We start from the raw sequence: 24,337 nt of genomic DNA, 5'->3' as shown, positions 1-24,337 counted from the left end.
TTCATCAATTTTTGATCGGATGAATCAAATTGCATTCGACAGCAGAGTACTCAAAGATTCACTAAAAAAAAAGGCAACAAAAACAGCTCAACTGGAGAATTGCTTCCATTAAATGCTCCTTGTGTTTGAAAATTTTATATTTCAAAACTAGACAAATGGTTATAAATTCGTTCTTTTGTCCTTAAATTAATGCCTCTTTTAAATAAGTGTCACAAAAGCATTTTTTACACAAATAAAAAAAAGTTCCCAGTATTCTTTAAATAAATATTGTTTAACTGTTAATAGCTGCATTAATAAAGGACAAAGCAGAAAATAGAGCATTTAATTTAATACCTTTTTGAAATCTGAAAATGACACTTATTAAGCCATTTTGTTGTAATCAAAATATTTAAATTAATCGAGCATCAATTTTTTTTTTCTTATTTTGGAACCACGTAGTCATATCTTGCGGGGCCACGTGCAACGTCTTTATATTGATGCGCGGACATTAAAGTCGTCTTGCACATGCACGCGGCCTTCCCGAAAATGAACTCGTAAAGAGTCTGAAGGAGAGTTAGAGATTTTCAAAGGATGATGCAAGTTGTGATTGGTGCAGGGGAGAAGTGGGAAACCAAATAATAAATGAGGAGACACGAAAAGGGAAGTAAGCCCCAAGGGGCAGCAAACTTAAACCGGCACCTGCCCAAATCAAAGTTCCGAACACACAGCAAGTTGCAGAATTGAGAACTGAGAATATATGGGAATATGAAAGAGGATCTGGAGACGAGGGTAGGTTCATTCTGATGATGATGACGACGACTTCAAATAGTTTGCAGTAGCTAGTGGACATTTGACAATTCTGAACGGTAGGGGCCTAGGGGCTATGATGTGAAATTAGCTAGCCTCTCCAATGCTTGAAAAGTCAAATTACTTGTTAAATATGGAAAGAAGAGCGCAGTTATATTTGATTGCATCTTATGGTTGAACAGGCATAATAACCAGTTGTACAGGTTAGGATGACGGACAAAGCGTGGGATTAGGGTGTGAGTAATGGACTAAATCATTTGCAGTGAGTAGGTTTTCTTATTGGGAAGCAGTGATGGGAGGCATTATTAGGAAGAAAATAGAATAGAGAAGGATACGTGGGGGGATACAAGACAGGCGCAATAACACGCCTCTCCGAAGAAGCAGAATAACAATAACGGCGGTGGCCATAGAAAAGTAAAGAATTTCTAGGTGCTTGCGGCCACGCTCTGGTATATGTCGTCATTTCCTTTGCATCACATTTCCTCTCGGCTCAAGGACCCATAACCCAGTTCAGTGGCTGGAGTTTATTTGGCGCTCGCCCATGCAATATCTGACGAATACTTGTGGGGGTTAAAATCCATCACTGTGGCGGTCCATTGCGCTTGTCGGAACGGATTGCAGGAGAAAGATGAATAACAAATTAACAATAAGAATGGAAATGCATCCCATATCTACCTACAATTCACTCGGCATGTTTTCGATAGGAAAAATGGTGGTCTAATTTTTGTTATCATGTTTGATAGAATGAAAATAAGAGGAAAAAAAAAAAACGTAAAACAAACCAACTAATGAGTGAGGAACTACATAATTTTCACAAGGTTATAATCACTGAAAACCGGATTGGTCGTCAGATTGATTAAGACACTGCTTCAATTGAACTAAAACCAACCAAATCACACCTAAAATATACATAAACGCTCTTATGTAATTCTTTAAAAAAATATTTTAAAAAACATTAAATTACTCATAAACTACATTGTTTTTAACTTTTTTTCAATTCAGAATGACATCGTTCAAACTCAGCAAGGAAAAAACATAAAAGCCGAACTAGTCGATTCATCCAGACCTCCATCGCCCCGGCCAGATTTCCTACCCTGATCACCTAATTCAGATTGGGTTTCAAAACCCTGGATTTCCGATTACATGGCGGTGGTTCGATTTAAAGAACAAAGTGACTATTTTATCCTTTTCTCCTTCAGCCGTGCTGTCTTTCCCTTTACCCAGTAACGAAATGCTTTTGCTACGATTTCTCGGGAAACGAATGACAAAATGAGTAAAATTCTAAGCAAGATCTCTGTAATTTGATAACTTGGGGAAGTTATAATGTGAAGTAGCGGCATACAGGGACATAGAAGTAAAATAGCAGGATGGAAAAACTGGAATGCCGATCAAATGTAAGCATCCAAAACTAACATTCAATATATCAACTTCACTGGTCTAGAGAATACAGACTTAAAAGCAATAGATAACCCTACACTTTGATGGCATACTTCCTCAAGGGAAAGTACGTCTCCTTCTTCTTTGCACGCTCCGTCTTCAGTGACGCCTACACCCACCGAAATGAAAGAGCAGGTTAGGATAAAGCATGGGCGTCGGTAAACAGAGGGAAAAAAGGGCGTGGATGATCAAGTAAAACCAAGAACTCTCAACCAATTCAACTTCTAAATGTTTGGACAGACAAGTATCTCAATTTCCTCATTTGCACAGGTTCAACAGGGGGGAACAAATCATCCATGTAGACAAATGACTGACTATTCCTTCCAAGAACTGACGAAAGCAATGGAATTTATTTCTTAGCTACACACAAGATAACGCTTACAATAAAAAACGAAAGCAAAGTTTCTGCCTTGACAATCAGCACAACCTCAATAACCTAACTCCTTCAGCCTATTTTTCAGATTCTAGAATTGCTGCCCAAGCGCTCTCATGTAAGTTTTCAAATTGAATTATTTGTCTTCTCCTGCATCAGCACTTACATCAACTACACGAGCTATGGCACCACCGCTTTTAACGGCGACACGAAATTAGACTCTATCACATTATAATGATTTATTAACCGAAACCAAAATAATTCGACATCTAAGAGTGAATAATGCAAACTTTTCGACAAATCTAATGTCCTAAACACATATTATCAGACAAAGAACAAAATTATTTTTTATCTTTTAAAGTTTGCTATCAGTTGTTCCAGAGATAAGTAACGCAGCCTTTCAAACAAACAAATTACAAAGAAAATCAGCCACTGTACAAATTGCAATATAAAAAGAAAAATAAACCTGGTGTTTGGTGAGACGCCTGCGAATGGCTCGGGTCTTCTTGGGACGGAGATCAAGAGGCAGATACTTCTTATTTTTGCAAGCCTCTCTCAGAGTCGCTTTCTGCTTCTGGGAAATAACAGTCAACACCTGCGCTATTGACAGCCTCACCACCTTACTGCATAGTTATCAAACGCCCATTTCCCCCGATCAGTTTATAAATTTTAACATTGAAAGTGCCATAAAAACACTACTATACAGAACAGGACTGAGGATTATTACATCTTAGAGAGCTTGTTAGGGGCACCGCCGGTGACCTTGGCGACTCGGAGAAGAGCGAGCTCCGCTTTGAGATCCTTCAACTGGTTGAGTAGCTCTGCCTTTGGTTTATCCCTCAGCTCGTGCACCTTTATCCTCGCTTCAACATTGTCAACATACCAAAAGTTCAGATTTCAAATGGCAAAGTTAAAGACAAATAACACAAATTGAAATCGTTTCGGCGAAGAACATACCCATTTTCTCCGCGGTTATGCTCCTCCCGACCCTTGATAGTGGAAACCCTAAAACTATCAGAGGCGGAGTAGGAGGAAGACGAACCCTAATAAACGAGGGGCCGCGAGTCTGTAGGCTGAAAACAGAACGGGCCTACAGTAGTTATTTGGGCTTCACTTAATCCTTGCCCCAGCATTCAAAAAAATTTAATCTGATTATATTTACTATTTCTTACGATTATTAATTTTTATAGTTAGTGGCTTGTCGGTTAATATATTGCCCACCGATTTAGATGCACTGTTACACATGATATCAGTGAGGAAAAGGGTCAGACTCGACTACAAAATGAAAGATCTAGAGGCATCTTTTCTTCGGCCCCATCTCAATAGTGATAGATGTGATTTATATTTAATACACTTAGATATCTATTTATATATAATTTTGGATTTCGGATAGGATTGTATGTGTTTTATGTAGATCATGGGATTAAATCAGCCTCTGACGGACGGAAACGCTTGTATGAGTCCTTATTCACAACTAACTGCACGATAAAGCTACCAGCTTCATTACCCACAACCTCACAAGTAGTGTGGTTTTTTACAGTCAATATATTAATTTTACTTTCCTGACAAAACAATTATTGTTTATTTTTATTAAAATATATTTTCATTAGTTTAAATAAATGTGCAAATAAATGTGCGTGTGTCTATATTCTTGTGAGATAAATTTATAGGGAGAGTGATATTTAAAACTCCTTTTTCTAAACTTTATTAATAGTTTACAAATATGTTATGATCCGTTCTCAAAAATTATTGTAGGGGTGTTTGAGATTGTGAAAAATACTTTTCAAAAGTACTTTTTCAGTAAACGAGACAAACTCATCTATATATTTATTTTGTATATTGTAAAAACACTTTTAAAATTATGTTTTAGTTCCTATACAAATACCCCGTAGAAGGGAAGGACCATCCATTTCTCGTTTCGTCAAAATAACGAAATACTTTCTATCTTGCCGGCCAAAAACAATCGTCTGAGCAAGGGTGAATGGAGTGTGGGTGCATCACGAGCAGCATGCACATAATTAGATTTAGATTTGACAGATTTTGGTGACTTAGGTCTTACGTCTAACGAACGAGCCAATTAAAGCCTTTGGTAATCCGGATCTGCATCTCAAACTCAGAAGCGGCCACTGCTTTTTATGACCCAAAAAAACATGGCGGGGGCCAATTTCCTTTGCATTTACGTCTTCTCTCTTCCACGATAACTGTCATTCAACAAACTTCTCTCTGGCCTCTTTCTTTCTCGTTCTGGCCATTCCTCAAGTGGGATTGCATTAGACTCTGCTGCTCCAGTGCCTCAATCTATTGGGCATTGGGTGGCTTCAAAAAATGAAGCTTTAAAAAACAAGAATAGAAGCTGGCAGTTAAGGCTGGTTGACAACGTCACAAACTCTCATACTCACAGCCTCGCACATTTACCGACGCTGCAAGTCCATCTTTTTCACTTGCTCGTTATTTTCAACGCCCAGAAGCTGTGCTGTTAAAATAGCGATTCCCAAAACATGAAGCAGCCATACAAGCAATCCAGCTTAAATCACAGACGGGACGAAGAGATGCCGGGTGCCCAAACAACTCCACCATATTCACCAAAAACCATTAAACATCCTAGATCCCTTCCCAGATCCATTAACTACTTGTTGAAAGAGCAGAGGCTTCTCTTTATCTTGGTGGGTATTTTTATTGGCTCCACATTCTTCATCATTCAACCCACCCTCTCTCGTCTGTCCCCACCTGAACCCCGTCCCTTCGTTCCCAAATCCTTCTCTACGGGCTTGACGCTGCGTGATGAGGCTTCCCGTTCGTCTTATGGGTTGGGAGGCAAAGTGGGGAGAGTCCCCGTCGCACTCAGTGGCCGGCGTTTAAGGATTGTGGTCACCGGAGGGGCAGGTTTCGTAGGAAGTCACCTCGTCGACAAGCTTATCGCCAGGGGAAATGATGTCGTCGTCATCGATAATTTTTTCACCGGGAGGAAGGAAAATTTGGTTCACCTCTTTGGGAACCCGCGATTTGAGCTCATTCGTCATGATGTGGTTGAGCCAATTCTCTTGGAGGTCGATCAGATCTATCACCTGGCTTGTCCTGCTTCACCTGTGCATTACAAGTATAATCCCGTCAAGACCATCATATCCTTCATCGTTGAATTATCGGTGACAAGTATAAATATATTTCATATTTATTCAATTATAGTGTTTTAAACTCAGAATTTGGGATTGGTTAGTCTTGGACATTGTGTTATTTTGAGACCCTTAACTAACTATGACTTACAAGACAAACGTGATGGGTACCCTTAATATGCTGGGGCTCGCAAAGAGGATTGGCGCAAGGTTCCTTCTTACTAGTACCAGTGAGGTTTACGGTGATCCACTTGAGCACCCCCAGAAAGAGACTTACTGGGGAAATGTAAATCCAATAGGTGGGCTTCTTAATGTAAAACCAGAAAGAGACTTACTTGTCTGAGTTTTTAGCGTAGTCATGCACAACTTATATATTGTTGTTCAGTAGTCTGAAAACATACGTAAAAATTTTAGGTGAGAGGAGCTGTTATGATGAAGGAAAGCGAACTGCGGAAACCTTGTCAATGGATTATCATCGAGGTGCCGGCGTTGAGGTAGCCTATATGTTTAATTTATCAGTTGCTAACTGGCTATTGCAGGTTATCTACTTTGATGCCTGTGTTGTTGGCTTAGGAGTTCTGCGCTGGTATACTATACCATTACGATACTTAGAAAATGTGTGCATTTTGTTTCATCGTTGCACTCTTTTGCCTATACTTCTCATAATGCTTTATCTGCCAACCCGACTATCATTATTTCTCCACACAATTATATCTCCCTGGAAATTAAAGCCCAATGTAACCAATGAGCTGTAATACTCAGTATGCTATGCTAAAGTGATTTACAACTTACTAAACTCGTAGATCTACTGTATTCATAGAGTGATATGATCATTATGATCAGTAATGTAAAGTATTCATTCATGAGGAAGAGGCTAAATTATGGAGACTGGAGAAGTGAGTGTGTTGGCAACATAAAATATCCTGTACCGACTCTTTTAATACAGGGGGAGTCAACAAAAATTTTATGTGGATCATTCTTAAGCAATAAAGATAGCGGAGAGCTGCCAAAATATTCTGATCATCATTAATGAAGTTTCTACACTTATCTTCTTACTCATGTTTGAGTAATTTGATTGGCATGATATGATTTCATTTTACTATTGAGACTAAGTCTTGGTGATTCTTAGGTTCGAATTGCTAGAATTTTTAACACATATGGACCTCGGATGTGTCTAGATGATGGCCGCGTAGTAAGCAATTTTGTTGCACAGGTTTGACTCCTTTCTTTTTATTTTTTATTTTGTTTTGGGCCTCAGGGGGTTATTGTGCCTCATACCTTATTGTGCATGTTTCCAGGCAATTCGCAAACAACCAATGACTGTATATGGTGATGGGAAGCAAACAAGAAGCTTCCAATATGTGTCTGATTTGGTATAGCTGTTTAACTCTCTGTTTTAGAAAACTTCACCTATTTCTGAGTCCTTTTTTTTTTTCGTGCTATCAGTCGTGCATGCTACATGTTTAGCATAGGTTTATGGCTGGCAGAAAGAATCCATTCACTGGGTCAACTTCTAATTATTAAGCAATGCATTTGAATTTTATGTTTAGGGCAAAATAAAAATAGCCTGTTAGACATGACCTGGTGATTTATAAAAACTAGAAATCCATCCCCTGCATTGCACAAGAAGTTATGTTTGTTAAATTTACATTGGTTGAGGATATCACTTTTAATAAAATATGTACCGGAAATTTTTACACATATCGTGAAAATTGATAATTATTTACCTGGAGTTTCAGAAACAAAATTATATGACCTGCTTATAGAAAATACGTGAGCTTTTGTGACTTGCTTATCTTGTTAAAAGTTGTTTTGGTGCACAATTGGAAGATCGTTCAAGTGTTATCGGACTTTTATGGAGTAACAGAGAGAATCTGGAAAAAAAAAAAAAGGAAAACAGATTTTGGAAGGTCAACTGAAATTTTGTTATCGCTATTGTACGACAGAAATTTGATTTCAGAATGTAAAGATTTTAAACTGGACAAGTCAATATCAAGGAAGTACTTCGGGGATCTGCTTTCTATGAGAATATTTTTATTTGGCCAGTACTTGGTAGGCTCTTTTCTACGCTGAAATGATGCAATAGAGAACTCAACTTTTTTCTCAACTTACAGGTTGATGGGCTGGTAGCTTTGATGGAAGGTGAGCATGTGGGACCTTTCAACCTGGGTAATCCAGGGGAGTTCACCATGTTAGAACTTGCTGAGGTCTTGTCTTCTTCTTGGTCTCTCCTTTTCCTCTGTTTCCTAAGCTTAACCAGACATGTGTCCCCTGCATTGCATGAAACTGAAAACTCTCGCTCTGTTACAATTACTCATTTATATGAGTTTTGAGGGGAAGGAGGAGAGGACTTAGACGTAAGTTATTATTTTATGATATACTCTAGTTGTCATCTTTTTCGTAAACACGCAGGTTGTCAAGGAAACAATCGATCCGAGTGCTACCATAGAATACAAACCAAATACTGCAGATGATCCCCATATGAGAAAACCAGACATCAGCAAAGCAAAGGAACTGCTCAACTGGGAACCGAAAGTCTCACTGAGAGAAGGGCTGCCTCTTATGGTTAATGACTTCCGGAATCGGATTTTGAACGAAGATGAAGGAAAAGGGCTGTAATAAGAATGGTAGACAGCAAACCCTGTATGTACATGGCGAAGAGTTTGTCCCTGATTCAACATCTATGGATTTATTCTCATCTACTGTCAATGTCAACAGGAAGGTATGGAATGATAGCAACACCTCAAATTTGTATGACATATCTCATGTCTCCATTGTCTATTTACATGTATGCCCTCTTGTCAAATTTTGTCAGCAATTTTCTCTCGACTATTGTATTAATTTGATGTATGATGGTACATAGTATAAACTTTAAAGTTTCTCTGTAAACTTTTAGCATCCTGCTGTTAGAACATCTAAAGACTTGAGAAAGTCATAATGCTTCAACTGGCGAACAAGGGTACCATTTGCTACGTTATTTATAGTCCTCAGGAGAAGTTTGTTATTTGTTATAGTACCATTCGCACTATTCACTCTGCTTTCTCATCAGGTCAAGCCAAAAATAAAATACAGTGCCTTGTTCAGGGGGAAAAGGTACTTGGTTTCTCGCGCAGCCTGACTTAATTAACGCCGTCAAGTGTCATCTACTGAAATTGTGATCGTATCTTTAAATTTATCAACATTTTAATGCTGAACTACTTCCTTTCCTGTTCAGTTCATCTTTTATTGCTGCAAGCACCTTGTTTGTTGCAAATAGCACCGACTTTTCCTTTAATGATCTGCCAGTAACGTGTTTACGAGGAGCATCCATTAACATTAAACCTCATTAAAAAGTAAAGATGCCGTCTTTATGGGACGGCCAATTGGTATCTTCCACATCCGTTTTTTTGCCATTAAAGTCTTCATAAAATGATAGGATGTCATCTCAATGAACTTGGCACGTGAAGATGCTGCAAGATGTGTCCGTTTCTCTGCTTCATCCGACCCGAATGTTCTGAATTTTGAATATAACGCCAACACAGCTTGCTGTCAAGGTCTTGGTACGTAATAAACCTGTAGGGCAGGCCATGCTCAATGTCACGGTGCCTTAGATGTTCGTGCTGCCATTTTTATTTTATTTATCTATTTATTTTACTCTTTTGCATGAACATTAATGTGGCTGCTACCCCAGGCCCATCCAAACTGCTCTGCTCGACAAAATGTTCAGTATATACGATACGAGATATGATCGTCCTATATTACGAGGGAAATGATGAAAAGAAGGTGTTGTCTTTAAATACTTATAATCTCATCTGCAATGGATGGATGAAACCCTTGTGAAGTAAATGGTATAGACGACTGAAGAGTTAAGACAAATCCAGGGTACTTGTTAGACATCGTTTTCATTCTTGAAGGCAATAGAAATGTTGGTTGCGACTCATTAAGATTACTCTTTCTTGTCGTGTCTTGACGTGGAGGTGAATGAATAAACAGGGCATTCTTCTATTCGCTACCAACTCGTCAAATTTTGCGTCCAAGTGTTTCTTTCTGGTGCTTGATTTTGATGGGCGTGCAACGTTCCTCTTGCCACAAGATGAGACAATTGAAAATTATTAGGATACCCTTCAGTTGTGAACTTTATTTTGGTATTATCGGTTTGCAAGCGATCTAAAACTTCACCACTAGCCCCTCTTTAAGGAATTGTTCTTTCTCCCTTTGATTTGACCCGAAATTAATTTGCTATGGCTTTAATGGAAGCTTAACTCCTTTATGATCTATTGCGTGTGCATGTGATTCTGATTTCTTGTGTATTATTGCGTGATCAACTTGTTGTGTGTTTGTTATGAATTCACGAATATTCCAAACTCCTTACCTATAAAATCATATGAACGTCAAAATGAACAGTTTAGTGCTGAAAATGAACACTTATCTTTAAAGAAATATCAAATGCCTAAGTTTATTGACATAGAGACAGATAAATTTTGTGGCGAATGACAAACAAAAGTTATTTAAAAAATAAAGATTTTTGATATTTTTGGACAAAGTGCGTGAAGAGTATATACCATAGACCGTGAAGTTAGTATTGGATTCTCTCTTATTAAGCGAGTGGCCTAGCACAGTGGTTTGCGTTTCCATTTCAATCGGCTCCCTCCGGCTCTACATCTCAGCCCAGTCACCCCCAACACTCAAAGGTACTGAAACTCATAAGCATTCAGTATTTCGCTTGTAAAACCTCTCTCTCTCTCTCTCTCTCTAAACCACTAGTTCTTATCTGTAAGACTGTAATCATTATCCAAAGATGAAAGGCATAGATATCCTCTGTAGTTCCCAAGCTTCTACTGCAACATGTGTTGGCATGGATCAAGCTTTGTCCTCCTCCTATTGCTCATCTTCCAACTCCATCCAACTGGGTGGTCGAGCCATTGATCGTCACAACCCCATCATCAAAAATCCTTCCAGATTCCCCTCCAAAGCTCTCGCCACCCCTTCTTCTTCTTCTCACTCACGCCCAGATCCTTATCATCACCACAAGGCTAAGAAGAGCTCTTGTTCAAAGCCAAAAGACATGCATAACAAGAGTTCAGCCAAGAGTCATGACCAAAAGAACCAGAGTAGTGGAGGAAAGCCGAGTGAAAATATGAAAGTCAATTATTCTTCTAATCCAATTAATAGTATTCTTAGAAGGAATTGGGTTAGAGTTAGACCACCTGCGGATTCAATGAGTCCTGCTGGTTCATCCAGATATCTGCTGAGTGATGCTGATGATTATGAACCCGTTTTAGCATTACCTTCAAGTGATGACCACAAGTCTCAAGTAGTTCTTCGAGACGAAGCCAGCATTGCTTCTAAACCCTCGGCTTCTTCTGACCAGGTTCCTTGTCTCTTTATGTTACTTGTTTAGGATTCTCCAATCTGAGCTTTTACTGGTTGTGAATAAAGAAATGTTTCTTGCAGGTAGTGGTTCTGAGAGTTTCTCTGCACTGCAAAGGCTGCGTAGGAAAAGTGAGAAAACATCTCTCTAGAATGGATGGTACCTATCAACCCCTCTCACAAACTCTTCTGAAACCTCAATCAGGCTTCGGCTTTTAGAAATATTCGTCAAAGATCCTTTTGTTTTTTTCCCCGTAAACCAAAATCTGCCTCAGTTTTGCATTCAAGTAATTTCCCTCATGAAAGAAGCTAATAATGCTGTGAATCATGTGGGCAGGAGTGAGTTCCTTCAGCATAGACTTGGCAGCAAAGAAGGTGACAATAGCTGGAGATGTGAATCCACTGGATGTCTTGACAAGCGTATCAAAGGTCAAGAATGCTCAGTTTTGGCCAGCATCGGCTGAAACAAAGACAGCAAGTTTGATCTAGTTGATGAGGAATTAGATGCAATTAGCGGTGATGCAAATATTAGGAAGCTTATTTGTATCCCTGAAGGCGTGTGAGAGGCTGAATTTTATTTGGTACTATTAAATTAGATTTGAAATTAGCTAGGGCATGGCGCGTTCTCATAATCACGTATGTCCCTGACCCCAAGGTTTTGCTGCAATACTGCCACAGCCTGCTCAATATTATTTCTGAGGGTTTTAACAGCTCTTTTGTGTCTCAATCATGGACTTGTTTGGAAGAGCAGTGAAAATCACTTATAAACACATTTCATGCAAGCCGATATAAAATTTCTCTGACATACTTGTCTCGTAATTTATAAATTAGAATTAAAAAACTACTTATAAAATGTTCCAAAAAAGCCTTATATGCTATGATATATTTGGAAATTCACGATTATTTCTAATGTTGGCCAGAGTTTACCTTCTTGGTTCTTGCACTGTACAAGGAGGAATCAATCAATTTCCTCTTCTTACGATGTTATTTAATGAAAACCATGTCGTCGTGGTTCATTTGGGCAATCGGTTGTTATTTTCCTAAGTGGGGTAGATTCTAATGTGAATTTCAGGCTCTTTTATCTCGCAAGGTTTTTACTGCCAGGGAAAAATATGAAGATACAGGTGTTCCGGGCAGAAACAATCTCACGAGTAAATTATCTGCATCTCAATCCACCTCCTAAACTTGTGATGGTTTACTTCAAAGTCTCCTGATTGCTTTGTAACTGGCCCCGTTTGATCTTTGAAAAAACTCCAATCTGAAGATAAACCTATGCATCCCCATCAAAAATTTAAAAACCAGATGAAGAACAACGAACGCAATCGAAGAGTTTTGTGACAAAAATGACAAGTGAATGGTTCCATGGTGTTGTACAAGCCGAGTTGTACCAGATGCATGATAGCGACTCGATAAAATGCAGCACATGGTATCGATTAAATGGCGAATAAAAATGTGCACTAGTGGTTAAATATTAGAAGACAAGAGCAATGATTTCTTCTAGCCATCTTTAGGCTGTAGAACACAGAGTACAATATACATACTGAAAATTGAATCAAATAAGTTGAACTTGATTTACGCTTACAAGTCAATTACCCCCGAAATAGATTTACGAGTGAATTGCGAGTGTTATCATCAAGCCAGAATTCTCATAATTTGCCCTCGGAAGTCCGGCGGAGCCTGAAGCATTTCTCCTGCTACAACGGCGACCCCATCCACATTAATTCTGCTGAAGCAGTATTTCAGGTAATTAGTTTATTTACACTAGAATCAAAATCTGCACTATTTTCTATTTTGCTTTTATCTCTGCATTCCAATATCTGTCATATATATGTATTGTCATTATTGAGGCCTAGCAGAGCCTGAAGCATGTCTTCTGCGACAATGGCGTCCACATCCGCTAACTTTCAATATTTTAGTTTTTTTTTTTTTTTCAAACGACTAATATGTACAAAATTATTTCTTATCTTGCCAAACAAGTACTTGGTTTCTAAAAAGGAAAAGAAAATCCAGAAAATGGGTGTGCGTTCTGCTCAGAGAGAGCATATTCACTCACTGCTAGATCTCGTATTTGCAGACGTATTCAGCAACTCATCACAGCAAAATACACACCCTTGTAAGTAAACAAACATTTCAGAAGAATGACACGTTCAAAAAAGATCCAACGAATCACCAGTAATTTGCATCAAAAGAAATAAATTAACCTAAAAATGTTCACTCGTCGTCACCACGGAATTCATAAAATATTGGCATCAGATAATAAGCGGAGTTATATAGTCCACACAGGAACTTCAGTATGTAGGATAAGATTTTCTTCATCATTTGCCATTTAGAGTGGGGAGAATTGTGAATACATGGAGGCGAACACCCGTATAGTCGAATCGAAAATCAATGTGAGGGGAAACAAGACAGAAAGAGAGAGCAGAAAAGTTTGAGAAACAGAAACTCCCAAGCAGCGGAGAGTACTCCTCCGGAAAGCGGAGACACAAAGCAGGAGGCGCCGGCTCCCTTACGAAATCTAAAGTCTAAACCCTAACATGAAGCATAAGCACCGTCCCGAGATGACCTGAATTTATAAGTCCGAAGTCCTGCACCAACTGAGCAGATTTGAAGGTTCGACGCACTTGAGGCACGGTCGATGGTCATCCCCGAGGGAACAGATTGGGCCCTAATGGATGGGCTCTGGGTCCAATTGTTTTGAAACGCTGTAAAGAATTAAAGATTCTCAAGGAAAGGGCCGATTTTTATCCTGTGCTTTTTTCTGGGGAAAAACGTCATAATTGATAATTCAGCTTTGGTTTCGTTTGGTATCAAAACCTCCGGTATTTTTTAGTATTAAAAAAAATTGTGGGTAGTGCCACTTTGATCATGAGAAATGTTATTTTGTTGTGACTCCAATCGCAGTACTAGGGAAGGCATCTCCACAGCATAGTGAAACTGAGAGACTCTTATCTATTAGGCTAGACATAAAAGGCTTGCTTGTTATGCTCTTGCGTTCATACAAACAAGTCCCAGTGGATCAGACATTAAGTGTCCTGTTTTTAGATCGTGAATGAGCCTAACCCCTTTTCTTTTTTTTTTTTTAAACCTCTGGTATTTGTTTGGTTACACTTAACGCAAACATGTTATATCCGACCCATGGGCTTCGGCCCGACTCCGTAAAATATTGAATAAAATTACTAGTGGTTGGCAGATTCGTAATTTTTTAAAAAAAAAAGTTTTTTTACAGTAATGATCTCAGATCCACGAGACAGTGCTGCGGAGCAAGTTCATGACGTTGAAATACTAGTGCGCAATAATGATTGTAGAAACCTAAGAAGAAACTGCAACTTCTATAAAATTGGAGAGCGCACACCCTTTCGGCTGGGCTAATTCTTCAACTTACGAATGGCTGATGTGTTTCTACCATGAGAAATCTGACCCACCAACTCTTATTGAAGGAGTACTCTCTGATGGAATTGATCATTGTGTATCACATTGGAGTCTTACAAGTATTGCGGGGTTCTCAAATATAGAGTTTTTCTTCTTAATAGACTAGTCTTTTGATATAGGCTTTCTCTTTAAGTTTATGCTTATTATATTGATGTTTTCATTAAAAGTCTGATGTTCATGGAGATGGCTAGATGATTCTGACAGGCATAAAGCCAAGTGAAGTGTTGTGGTATGGAGCTGTCAAAGACATCAGCTCTTGAGGGGCATATATTATTATGAGTCTCATATTAAGAAATCTGACAAATATTACGAGGTTTATCAATATAAGGGATTATCTTTTCTAATATGCTAGTCTTTTAGAATAAACTCTTTTTTTGAGCTTGTGTTCCAGGGCTTTTAAAAAATATAACACTTGGATTTTGGAATAATTTAATCATTCGTTTTTTTTTTTATATTGTTTTCATTCGAAGACAAGAGTCAAATAACATTTCATTCTATGTCATTCCGTTTAAAATCAAACATAATTTAGGATCGCATAACTACTCTCTCTTCGACTCATTTCCATCAAAAGCGAACTTTATGCAGAACTGTTTCGAATGCAATATATAGATATATCTTTGCCATATAGAAATTCAAAATTCGGTTTCATGCAAAAGATTATATGATCCTTTTTATTCATCTTTCGATGAAATTAAGATTGTACTAATTGATTTACATGAGACGCAGCCCCCTACTTTGGGTACAAAATGTCCGAAGAACCAGCTACTTCTGCCACTAGATCATCTAGTATTAGTCTCTCAACTTCGCTACCTATTGTATCAACGTCATCTCTCACGTCCAGCCACTCCGATTCCCTTACGAGAACCTTTCCCAGAGCGTCATTCTCTACCTTCCCTTGGCTCCTCAGAAGAGCGCACAGATCATCTTGGAGCCCCTTTTTCATCAATTTGCAACCAACAGTATTCGTCACCGTTGGATTCAACCATGGTCGATCACTCTCGAATTGCTTGTAGATCTTCACGATGCTGGAATTTACACGGTCAAAAAGCATCCTCCTTTCTGGCCTTGAGCAAGCTGTACAATCAGAGTACCTCTTTTCAAGTTCACCAAACACTGTAGGACTCACAGGGCACTCAAGAGAGTGCCATCCTTCCGAATATGCAAGGGGATAGGTCCCATCAATGCCAGACTCAGACAAGACATCATTAATGTAGGAAGACTCCCAGCTATCTCCGTTTAATCCATTCCCTTCTGAACTTCCAAGATATGCTTCCCCACCATCTTCGTCACTTGAAATCAGCATGGGTCCCTCCATATATTCCTCGGATTCCAACTTTTCCAACTTTAGCATCTGAAGTTGCATCCGAAGACCTAGCAAGAAGGAAGTTTGTTTAAACCAACAACAGAACAGGGGGAAAAGAATCATAATGACGAGTTTGGAAGGGAATCGTTTAATCCTTAATTTCAGTGGATAGAAGCTACAAAACAGGTCATAGATGAAAGTATGATCGCTGTTGACAAACTCTTGTACCAGTGACGCGTGGTCTTACCAAGAGTACAGAGAATTCAATTCCACTTCCATATATACCATGGTTAGCAAGAGTTCGTTAAGATGCTAAGAAAGGCAGTTCTAGCAAAATTGCCATTCTAGCAAGTTTTTAACAAACATAAGTTTTTGAAGCCTACCTAAGGAAGCACGTCATTTCACAATTCTAACAAAGAATTAGAAATTAGATAATTCATTAATTCATTAATGACATAACAAAGAAGTCATAGATCAGATGAATTGATGAAAGGGCAGCAATCTAGTCTGTCAGCAAAATATGCGGCTAATTTAATTGGGAATTAAAAGGATGCCCGTCAAGTCACAACTAGTTTCACAGTAAGATTGAAAAATAATGAATGCACTGAAACTAATAGGAACTATTATAATGTGTGGATCACAGTTATCAAGGTATTTCATATTTGCTTCGAGAATCTGAGCAACTGCAATCGCTTGTTCACTTTTATCCCCAATATGCTATTCAAACGGATGAGGAGATAATATTGTCAAGTAGATAAGTAAGTCCCAGGGGTCAAATAACAGGAAACAGCTCTCAAGCTCATTGTTCAATTTGTCATGGAATCAAACAGCTGCATTCAATATTTTTTTCGCTTGAAAATAAGAGAAGAGAGCTATTCATGTTGCACAATGATAGTGAACTGATTCTGCAATTACTACACTTGAGTAACCCTATCACGTACTGAGGATGGAAGAGCTAAAGAAAAAACATAGGCAGTAGGAGGGATGATGACTAAACACTACGTCCCAAAATAATCAACACAAATATCTGATTTAGTTACCTTGGAGGTCAGCGCTGAGACTTTCAAAGCATTCAGAACAAGATGATAGATCATCTGTAAATGAAGGCTCCAGGACAGAGACTGGACTTGGTTGATCAGCATCTTTACAGCATGAAGATTCAAGTCCAGGTACAAGTGGTTGAGAGGAGACCAAACTTCCACTGGAGGAACCAACTGATGGTTCCTGAAATTAAACAACGTATATGTGAGAAGCAGGAAACATAAAATGCCGGCTTAAAATGGAATGCACTGAAACTAAGGAACTATGCTATGTTTGGGAACAAAGTAAAGCACCGAAATAACAATAATGACAAGATGAGCTTGATGTTCTTCGATTTTAGAAAATAGGAAAGTACAAAACCCAATGTTAAACGCCCAACTCAACCCTAGAGATTTGAAAACACGTTAAAATAGTTATTCCAATTTTGAAATATTATTAGATGATTACGATTATTAGTTTTTCATAGTTTTGTAAACAAACAGTCACATAGGGTAACATTAATTAGTTAACTTTGACATCTAAATTAATAACACTTTAAAAGAGCCCTTTATTATTATTATGAGTTAGGACTTGATGAATAGAATTATGCTTGAGCAGTGATGCGAGTCGCTGAATTAATGCTTTGAAGAACATCATGTCTAGTGACTTGAATATGTTTCAAGGGTCAAGTCGAAATTTATTTCAAATTTGCTAGCGCCTGTCAACCTAAGATAGAAGTCTAGTGTCTTAAGAGTGACTTTCACCTACGCCTACCTTGTTAGTAAAAATGAAACAGACAGTAGAGGAAAGCAATATTCCCAAAACGAAAAGTTAAGGGAAAGAACACAAATGTATACATATCAACTGGAAATCGTAGAAACTTAACCTGTTGCATTAAATTGTCTTCTTCAACGGCACTAGGCTTGCCACTGTTCGATATGCCAGAAGGTAATTCACGAAGGTCTGGATCTGGAGATTCAGAAGAACCAGCTGCATTTTGGAGTGCTGCATTCACAACATCTTCAGTAATTAGACTTGTATCTCTGGGGATCTCAGTTAATGAATCAGATGATGGAACTTCTATCTTGGGTGAATCTTCTTCGGCCTTGGCATTCACTTTATCCTGGATTGTCTTAATGTCTGGTGAAGAATCATAAATTTCCATACTTGTACAATGAGAAGACATGGACTTCTTATGACCAGATTTTAAGTTTCTGGTATTCAAACCTTGTTGCTGATAAAAACTCTTCGCAGCTTTTCTTCTTTCCCGCTTAAGGGCTTCTTTTGGCATGATAAATCGATCAACGTGAAGTGTCCTAGGACTTCCAAATCCTGTGGATGACGCAGGAAGTGATCTTGATCTTGACAGACTTCCAATACATCCATCCTTCCAACCATCCTTGCTGCTGATACCCAAAGGTTCAGCTGACCCAGCAGGTGAGCCGTTGGCAGCAAATTTATTATAGAAACCTCCCCCAGAAGACGTACTCTTCAAATTTGCTGCATTCATTTCCTTATCAGGTACAGCAAGCATGTCAGCCAGCGTGCTGCCCCGGTTGATGGCTTGCACCTGTTGGGACTTGTGTGTCATCTTCCACCTCTCTGATAATCTTTTCTTCGCCTCCCTACTAACAGATGATTCACTTGATCTGGATGATGGCCTGCTATGATTACTTACGTCAACAGAGTTTGCCATGGTTGCAGATGTTACCTCAGATTCCTCCGCAGATTCATTTTCAGAGAAGTCACAAGAACTATCATCCCCAGCATATCCTCTAATTCTAGAAGATGAAAATATCGTAGATCCGTTGTGTATGCTACTTTTCATTCGCCTAGTGATTTCCTTTGCGATTTCTCTAGATTCCATTGAATTTTGCCTTGAAAACCCCAACGTATCAGGAAGGTTTCTATTATTCAATTCAAGTCCCCTATTTCTGACATCTGGATATGCAGCGCTATTTCCACTCTCTGATAAGAAAGCATGTGAAGAACAAGATGATGCAATAAATTTTGTAGCACTCTGCACCTTTCCAAGATTGGGTTTTAAGACAACAATCCTTGTAGGGATTGCATCTTCTTTGTCTTTTCCACTCAACTGAAGCTTTGGTGATCTTGGTGAACTGTGGACAGCATGCCTTCTGTCAAATTGTGCAGGATAACCATCAAGACGCTTCTGATGAGATCTATTGCAATTCAACCTGGTCGTGTCCCGAGCAGACCTCCAGCTGAAGTCATGATGTTGTTCGTACTTCTCCATATCTGTTGATCTCATAGCTTCTACGTATTTACAATGTGATTGAAGTGGAGCAGTTTGTAGATCATTTAGATGCTTCTTGAATAACGAATCTGGCCGCTGAAAATATTTTAGTAGAAGATCTGTGTTAGAGTCCAGAACCTCCAGTGCATCATCAAATTCCTTTGAAGAGAGTGAATCCCTGTCAGTAGCCAAACGTTTGGCGTCCATGAACTTCTGTTCAATGAATGATATTTCAGCATCAGTTGCGATCAAGTCAGTACCCTGCGATGGATATCTACAGCTCTCCGCCCTTGGGATCTCAGAGACCTCAAAAACATCTTTAAATTCTTGCTGATCCCTTGAGCTTCTCCTGGATGATCGACCACTATGAGTTACCTCCAACTGTGGCCTTCTCAGCAGATGGACTTCAGAGGAACTTTTGTGCTGCTTATTGGCAGGCTGTTGCAGAGGCATCCCATCAAGACCCATCAATCTGGCAATAACACTAGGAGCTCTTCTTTTGGAGTCAGTTTCTCCCGACATCTCCTCAGCTAGTAACTTTTTTATGGGAGTGCCAAAAAGTTGTTTTGAGGATCTCCAACCGAATTTAAATGACGACTGCAAAATAAAGTGAAAAAAAAAAAAAAGCATTAGCTTGCCGCTTCCAATCTATTAATTCTTTTGAAATGACTGATAATCTCATAGAGAGAAGTTAAAAAAATGCAATATATGAATACAACAACCCTTTAACTTGGGAAGGTTCTTTCTTCATTCATAAATGCAAAGAAGTAGATCATGCACTAATGGAGAGAGGTTGCTAGAGACAAAAGAAAAAAACCAGCGCACCGAATCTTTAGGTGCCACACCACTAGCGGAAGAGCTGGAATCGGAGGGCAAATTTGGATGTTTTCTCCGTCTGTGAACCTCCTTGTTTCCTGGAAATGAATTCTACAACATTGTTAGCTCGAATATTCAAGAGGAGAAATGAGGAAGGCTTTAATTAGTGTTAGTAATGGCGGCAATAAAACACTTCAAAGTACTAAAATCCAGGCCAGGAAGCAAAGATGAAGGTCTTATAAGCGTATAAACTACTTATTACAATATCTGGTAAAAGCTGTTGAAAGAGTAGCCGCAAGAAATCGCGACGCTCACATTTACGCGTGAATTAAGGAAAATTTTCCTTTGCGAACAATTGATTGACACAAAGTGCTTTTTAGAAACGATCCATAATGAGGTATTGTAAATTTATGACATCATGATCTCCGAAATCCATTATTAAACCAAACAAAATCATGCCGATAGAACCAGTAGAAAAGTTAAGAGGCAGTTTTCAAGCCTAATTTTAGTAAACATACAAGCCAGTCCAAGACTTCGACCACCTTAGGTTCACACTGAGTATTAGAAAGTGTTTCTACATGTATATAAATGCTGGCGAGCTCAAGCAAGAAGTTGAAGCTAAGTTTTAAAACGGTTAATGACCAAGAAAGTCAGAAATTCTCCAGGCCAACCAGCTTCGACTCCATTACTCAGAAACTAAGCAGAAAGAGGGATGAGAAAGAAGAACGAAAAAGAAAAGGAGAGAGAAAATGCGACCTTCGGAAAGAGCAGGGTGGGGCTGGGAGGAGCGATCAGCGGAGGAAGGAACGTTGCATCTCTTGTGGCGAAGCTTCTCCATAACCAGTCATGAAAGATGCGTGAATTGGAGGAAGAAGGATCGATAATAGAGAAAAGGAAGCGGAAAGGAAGGAAAAAAGAAGAGAGAGGGAGGTGGAGAGAAGATCACGGGAGAGAAGGAAAAACCCTAGGATTCTCACTCTCAGCTAATTCAAAAATGCGTGACGAACGCAAGCAGAGTGAGAATGAAAAGCGAAAACGAAAATGCAGATCTTGAAATGAGCAACAGGATTGATTTCAGAGAGAGGAGAGAGTGAGAGCAAGTAGCTGATGATAACTGAGAAAGAAAGAAAAGGAAAGAGAGAAACGGGAGGGAGAGACGGGCATTAATGGAGGTCCGTTATTGGCGTCAAGAGAGGGAAGTGGGAGAGAGAGAATGCTGGGGAGTGGTAAAGAGAGGTGGGGGGTTTATTTTTGAACTTTCAAAAATACCGATACACCGACGCCGGACCTCGCCCCTCTGCGCGGGCGAAACTCCGTCCATGCTACGTTCCACGTGTCCACTTCCTAGGATTCCACCTTTACCTTCTGTGTGGTTTGGGTTTTACGTGCCTCTCCTTGCTCTGCTTGTTCTCCTCCCCGTCCCTGCTTGTCAAGCGCAATTTTTACCATTAAAAAAATAGTACTCCTCCGGTCCAAGACTCAATTTGGCTTTTTATTTGGTCCTAATTATAAGACCCAATCCATTTCTCTCTTATATTATGTATCAAGATAATCCTTCTAATGATAGTTTTAGCCAATATACTTAATTAGCAAGGATATTTTAGGAATGACAACACTTATTTATTATAAAAACCAACTTAACTACTTCCTTAATCTCCTCAAATAAGTCAATTGGGTATTTAAAGTAGTATAGTACCCAGCTATTAAGATTCTGGCCAAAAAAAATACAGCTGTTAAATTAATCAGAATGTTTTATGTTTCTATTTTGAAAGGAAAAAACTATAAAAACAACTTATCAAATTTTCATGAAATTTTCTCTCCTCTTTTGTGCGATTTCAACTAACATGGCTTTAGAATTTAGATGACAAAAATTGAAAATATGGTCAGAAATACTTTTGTGGTCTCGTCGTGATTATCTCTTGGAAAAATATCTCTGGTATATATTTTTCCTCATTCATCATTCAAAAACTAGATATCCATCGCAAGTAAGCAGTGACTAATCCTTTGCAGCAGGGACCTCCACTTAAAGCAAACGGCTGGCCACGGAGCATTTTCATGCCTAAAGATAGGATTCGAACACCCCACCACTTGGTTAAGAGACCAAGTGAGGTTACCACTAGGTTATTACCATGCCGTTAAAACGTATATAAACTTTAATGAATAACCTCTGAATTTTTCCTTTTTGAAATAATACGAGTAGTGATGGATGGAATTTAAGATACACAAATCCATTACGAATATTAATTTGTATCTTCCTAGTAATTATGACTATTTATGACCAGTGGATAACAATCCAAGCAAGCAGATCCTTGATGGCGATGCAATCAGGATTATCATTCTCTTAATAGTCCAAAATTATACTAAACAAACTTTAATATTTAATACAAAACATAATATGTAAAAATTTTGCATAATAAGGACAAAGGGAGATATGAGACACACGTGATACATAGATAACACTGTCCAAAACAAAACTTAATTTAGAATTTTAACCATGCAACATATTTATAATAAATATAGAGGAGTCAAGGTCAGATCAGATCTGGTATTTTCAAACTGGCAAGATACGCCTTTAAACCAAGTAATAAATTAAACATATGATCATAGAAAAGTGCCCGCTGTTAACAAAATTAGGCTGCATGCATGGACGGTATCATACAAATGAAGAAGATCGTCATCATTTTTATAATAATAATAATAATATTATTATAATACAGGTAGTGGGAAAGTCTCTACGCGTGTTGCTCTATTATATGCATCCGCCGAAGAATAGAAAAGGGTGGTCTTATATATACGTGTGTGTGTTGAAAATGAGGAAGGGGACAAATTTTATATTTAAAATGAAAGCAGCACTCTGGTTTTGTTTGTTGTGCTGTGGGATGCTCGATCTGTGTTTTTCAATCTGACAAGCTTCTTTTGTTTTCTATGAAGCGTGCAGCCCTGGCTCCCTGACTCCCTCCAGGGTTTTGTTTCCTATCCTCCGTTTTAATGAACTCATCAACTTTTTTTCTTCCCCCACTCTTCAGTATGATATTTAGGTTCTGGATGATTTATAAATAAATTTTTAATTATAACTTACGAAATAAGAAATAAGTATATGATGAGAGTTTTATCTAATCTAAAGAAATTCATAAATATGATAAATGAGTTTATATAGGACCAAATCTAACTCAATAACTGGGTCCTATATTGACTCATCAACTTGAACAAACTCATGTAGGTAAAATTAAAAAATAATATATGTAAAGTAGGGAGGAGAGGGGTTGAATGAATTGATGGGGAATAGATTAGAAGGGCCCGGGGGGTGGCTTTGGTGTGCAAATGAAGGAAGCCGTGGTAACTTTTTTGTGCGGGGGCTTTGCATATTTAAGAGGGCAGCTTAATTAGTAGGAGTACGTAAGGGAGACAAATTGCCATTGTGCTTTAATCAAAGGGCATCCCCCAGTCCCATCACACCTATTCATTCCCCCACTCAATTTTTATTCCCCCGCGCCTTATACGCTGTACGTCTCCATGTCTATCTCAATTATTTCACCCTCCCACAACACCATCATGCTTACTCGGACTCACCTGTCAATTATTTTCGGCAAAAATAGCATACCAATAGTCCCTTCAATAATGCGAATATGGTACATGAAAAGGCAACGCTAGTTTTATTATTATTTATTTTGCAAAGGAAAAAAAGAAATCCAGTCACGACAGAGACTCGCATGTGCGCGTCTATACCGATTACTTGTTCACTTTCCCGTTCATGGGTCAATTTCTGCTTCATAGAAAAGTTGAGCAGAATAGTTTGATATATTTGTGTGTGGTTGATGGGCATGCAAGAGTGACGAGACGACCATTGTGCGCAACTGGCACGAGGATATTATTTGACTTGCAAAACGGGCTAAAATTATTAGAGGGACAAGTTAATAATGTGGTGGTTAACAAACTATGGGACCGAATTGACTTGGCGGGGAGGCCCTGATTTGTTAATTACCATAATTAAAAAGGAAAGGAATTACTACCCGGGAAGCTTAAGACTGGGGGGATTGGGAGGGGCACAGGACATGGGGCTCTTTGGATTCAGTGAGGAGGCAGGCCATTGGATCCGAAAGGAAAAGACAGGAGAAGCGAGAAAGATGATGTTTGTCTCCGACAGCCACAAACGAAAAAGGTTGCTACAAAGCAACGTTGAATGGGGTCACAATCATTCGGGAGCTTCTTCTCTGTGCTTTTTTTTTCTTTTAATCAATCAAAGGCCTCTCCTTTCTTTCTTTCTTAGAAGCATGTGAAAGTGAGAAACTTTGGATTAGGGACCCCCCAGGCCCCCACCATCAAAATTTCAATCATCGTGTCTTCTTGTCTTTCTTCCTCACTCTTACTCCTACGACTACAACTAAGATAACAAGGATCGTTGTCTGGGTAGCCCTTGTGCCCCCTCATTAATTACCCACCCAATCACTGCCTGCCAC

General features: G+C 38.9%; 4 protein-coding genes, 1 long non-coding RNA gene and 1 other non-coding gene across 7 annotated transcripts; 2 read left to right on the top strand and 4 right to left on the bottom strand.

Annotated features, from left to right (window-relative positions):
* Window positions 1–2,068: 2,068 nt before the first annotated feature.
* LOC114731988 (60S ribosomal protein L35) lies at window positions 2,069–3,655 on the bottom strand. The gene is made up of 4 exons (XM_028919261.1): window positions 3,554–3,655; window positions 3,324–3,459; window positions 3,063–3,219; window positions 2,069–2,332 (listed from the first exon to the last, which is right to left on the bottom strand). The coding sequence occupies exons 1-4, from the start codon at window positions 3,555–3,557 to the stop codon at window positions 2,258–2,260; spliced, it is 372 nt and encodes a 123-aa protein (XP_028775094.1). The 5' UTR covers window positions 3,558–3,655; the 3' UTR covers window positions 2,069–2,257.
* A 1,125-nt stretch (window positions 3,656–4,780) lies between these two features.
* LOC114731987 (UDP-glucuronic acid decarboxylase 1-like) lies at window positions 4,781–8,683 on the top strand. 2 transcript variants are annotated; one of them, XM_028919260.1, is made up of 7 exons: window positions 4,781–5,715; window positions 5,858–6,005; window positions 6,121–6,200; window positions 6,836–6,919; window positions 7,005–7,079; window positions 7,821–7,848; window positions 8,119–8,269. In XM_028919260.1, exons 1-7 carry the CDS (start codon window positions 5,095–5,097, stop codon window positions 8,178–8,180), a joined length of 1,098 nt encoding a protein of 365 aa, XP_028775093.1. In that variant the 5' UTR covers window positions 4,781–5,094; the 3' UTR covers window positions 8,181–8,269. The 2 variants fall into 2 exon arrangements, with proteins under 2 accessions (XP_028775093.1, XP_028775092.1); XM_028919259.1 differs by having other exon boundaries at window positions 4,787–5,715; window positions 7,821–7,913; window positions 8,119–8,683.
* A 1,609-nt stretch (window positions 8,684–10,292) lies between these two features.
* LOC114731970 (protein SODIUM POTASSIUM ROOT DEFECTIVE 2-like) lies at window positions 10,293–11,719 on the top strand. Its single transcript, XM_028919241.1, has 3 exons — window positions 10,293–11,056; window positions 11,140–11,215; window positions 11,393–11,719. The coding sequence occupies exons 1-3, from the start codon at window positions 10,484–10,486 to the stop codon at window positions 11,542–11,544; spliced, it is 801 nt and encodes a 266-aa protein (XP_028775074.1). The 5' UTR covers window positions 10,293–10,483; the 3' UTR covers window positions 11,545–11,719.
* Window positions 11,720–12,488: 769 nt separating this feature from the next.
* On the bottom strand, window positions 12,489–13,624 carry LOC114731993 (uncharacterized). Its single transcript, XR_003738949.1, has 2 exons — window positions 13,257–13,624; window positions 12,489–12,778 (listed from the first exon to the last, which is right to left on the bottom strand). It is a non-coding gene; the product is annotated as an uncharacterized LOC114731993 (long non-coding RNA).
* Window positions 13,298–13,382, bottom strand: LOC114731995 (small nucleolar RNA R16). Its single transcript, XR_003738950.1, has one exon. It is a non-coding gene; the product is annotated as a small nucleolar RNA R16 (small nucleolar RNA).
* A 1,503-nt stretch (window positions 13,625–15,127) lies between the features above and the next one.
* On the bottom strand, window positions 15,128–21,091 carry LOC114731977 (uncharacterized). The gene is made up of 5 exons (XM_028919248.1): window positions 20,637–21,091; window positions 19,890–19,978; window positions 17,694–19,661; window positions 16,828–17,011; window positions 15,128–15,855 (listed from the first exon to the last, which is right to left on the bottom strand). Exons 1-5 carry the CDS (start codon window positions 20,716–20,718, stop codon window positions 15,215–15,217), a joined length of 2,964 nt encoding a protein of 987 aa, XP_028775081.1. The 5' UTR covers window positions 20,719–21,091; the 3' UTR covers window positions 15,128–15,214.
* Between the last annotated feature and the right edge of the window lie 3,246 nt (window positions 21,092–24,337).

Source organism: Neltuma alba, unplaced genomic scaffold (genome assembly GCF_004799145.2).
Source record: "Neltuma alba isolate B1F8T4 unplaced genomic scaffold, ASM479914v2 tig00012867_pilon, whole genome shotgun sequence".
In the NCBI taxonomy this organism is placed as follows: Eukaryota; Viridiplantae; Streptophyta; class Magnoliopsida; order Fabales; family Fabaceae; genus Neltuma; species Neltuma alba.
This window is presented reverse-complemented; position numbering and strand designations above follow the sequence as displayed.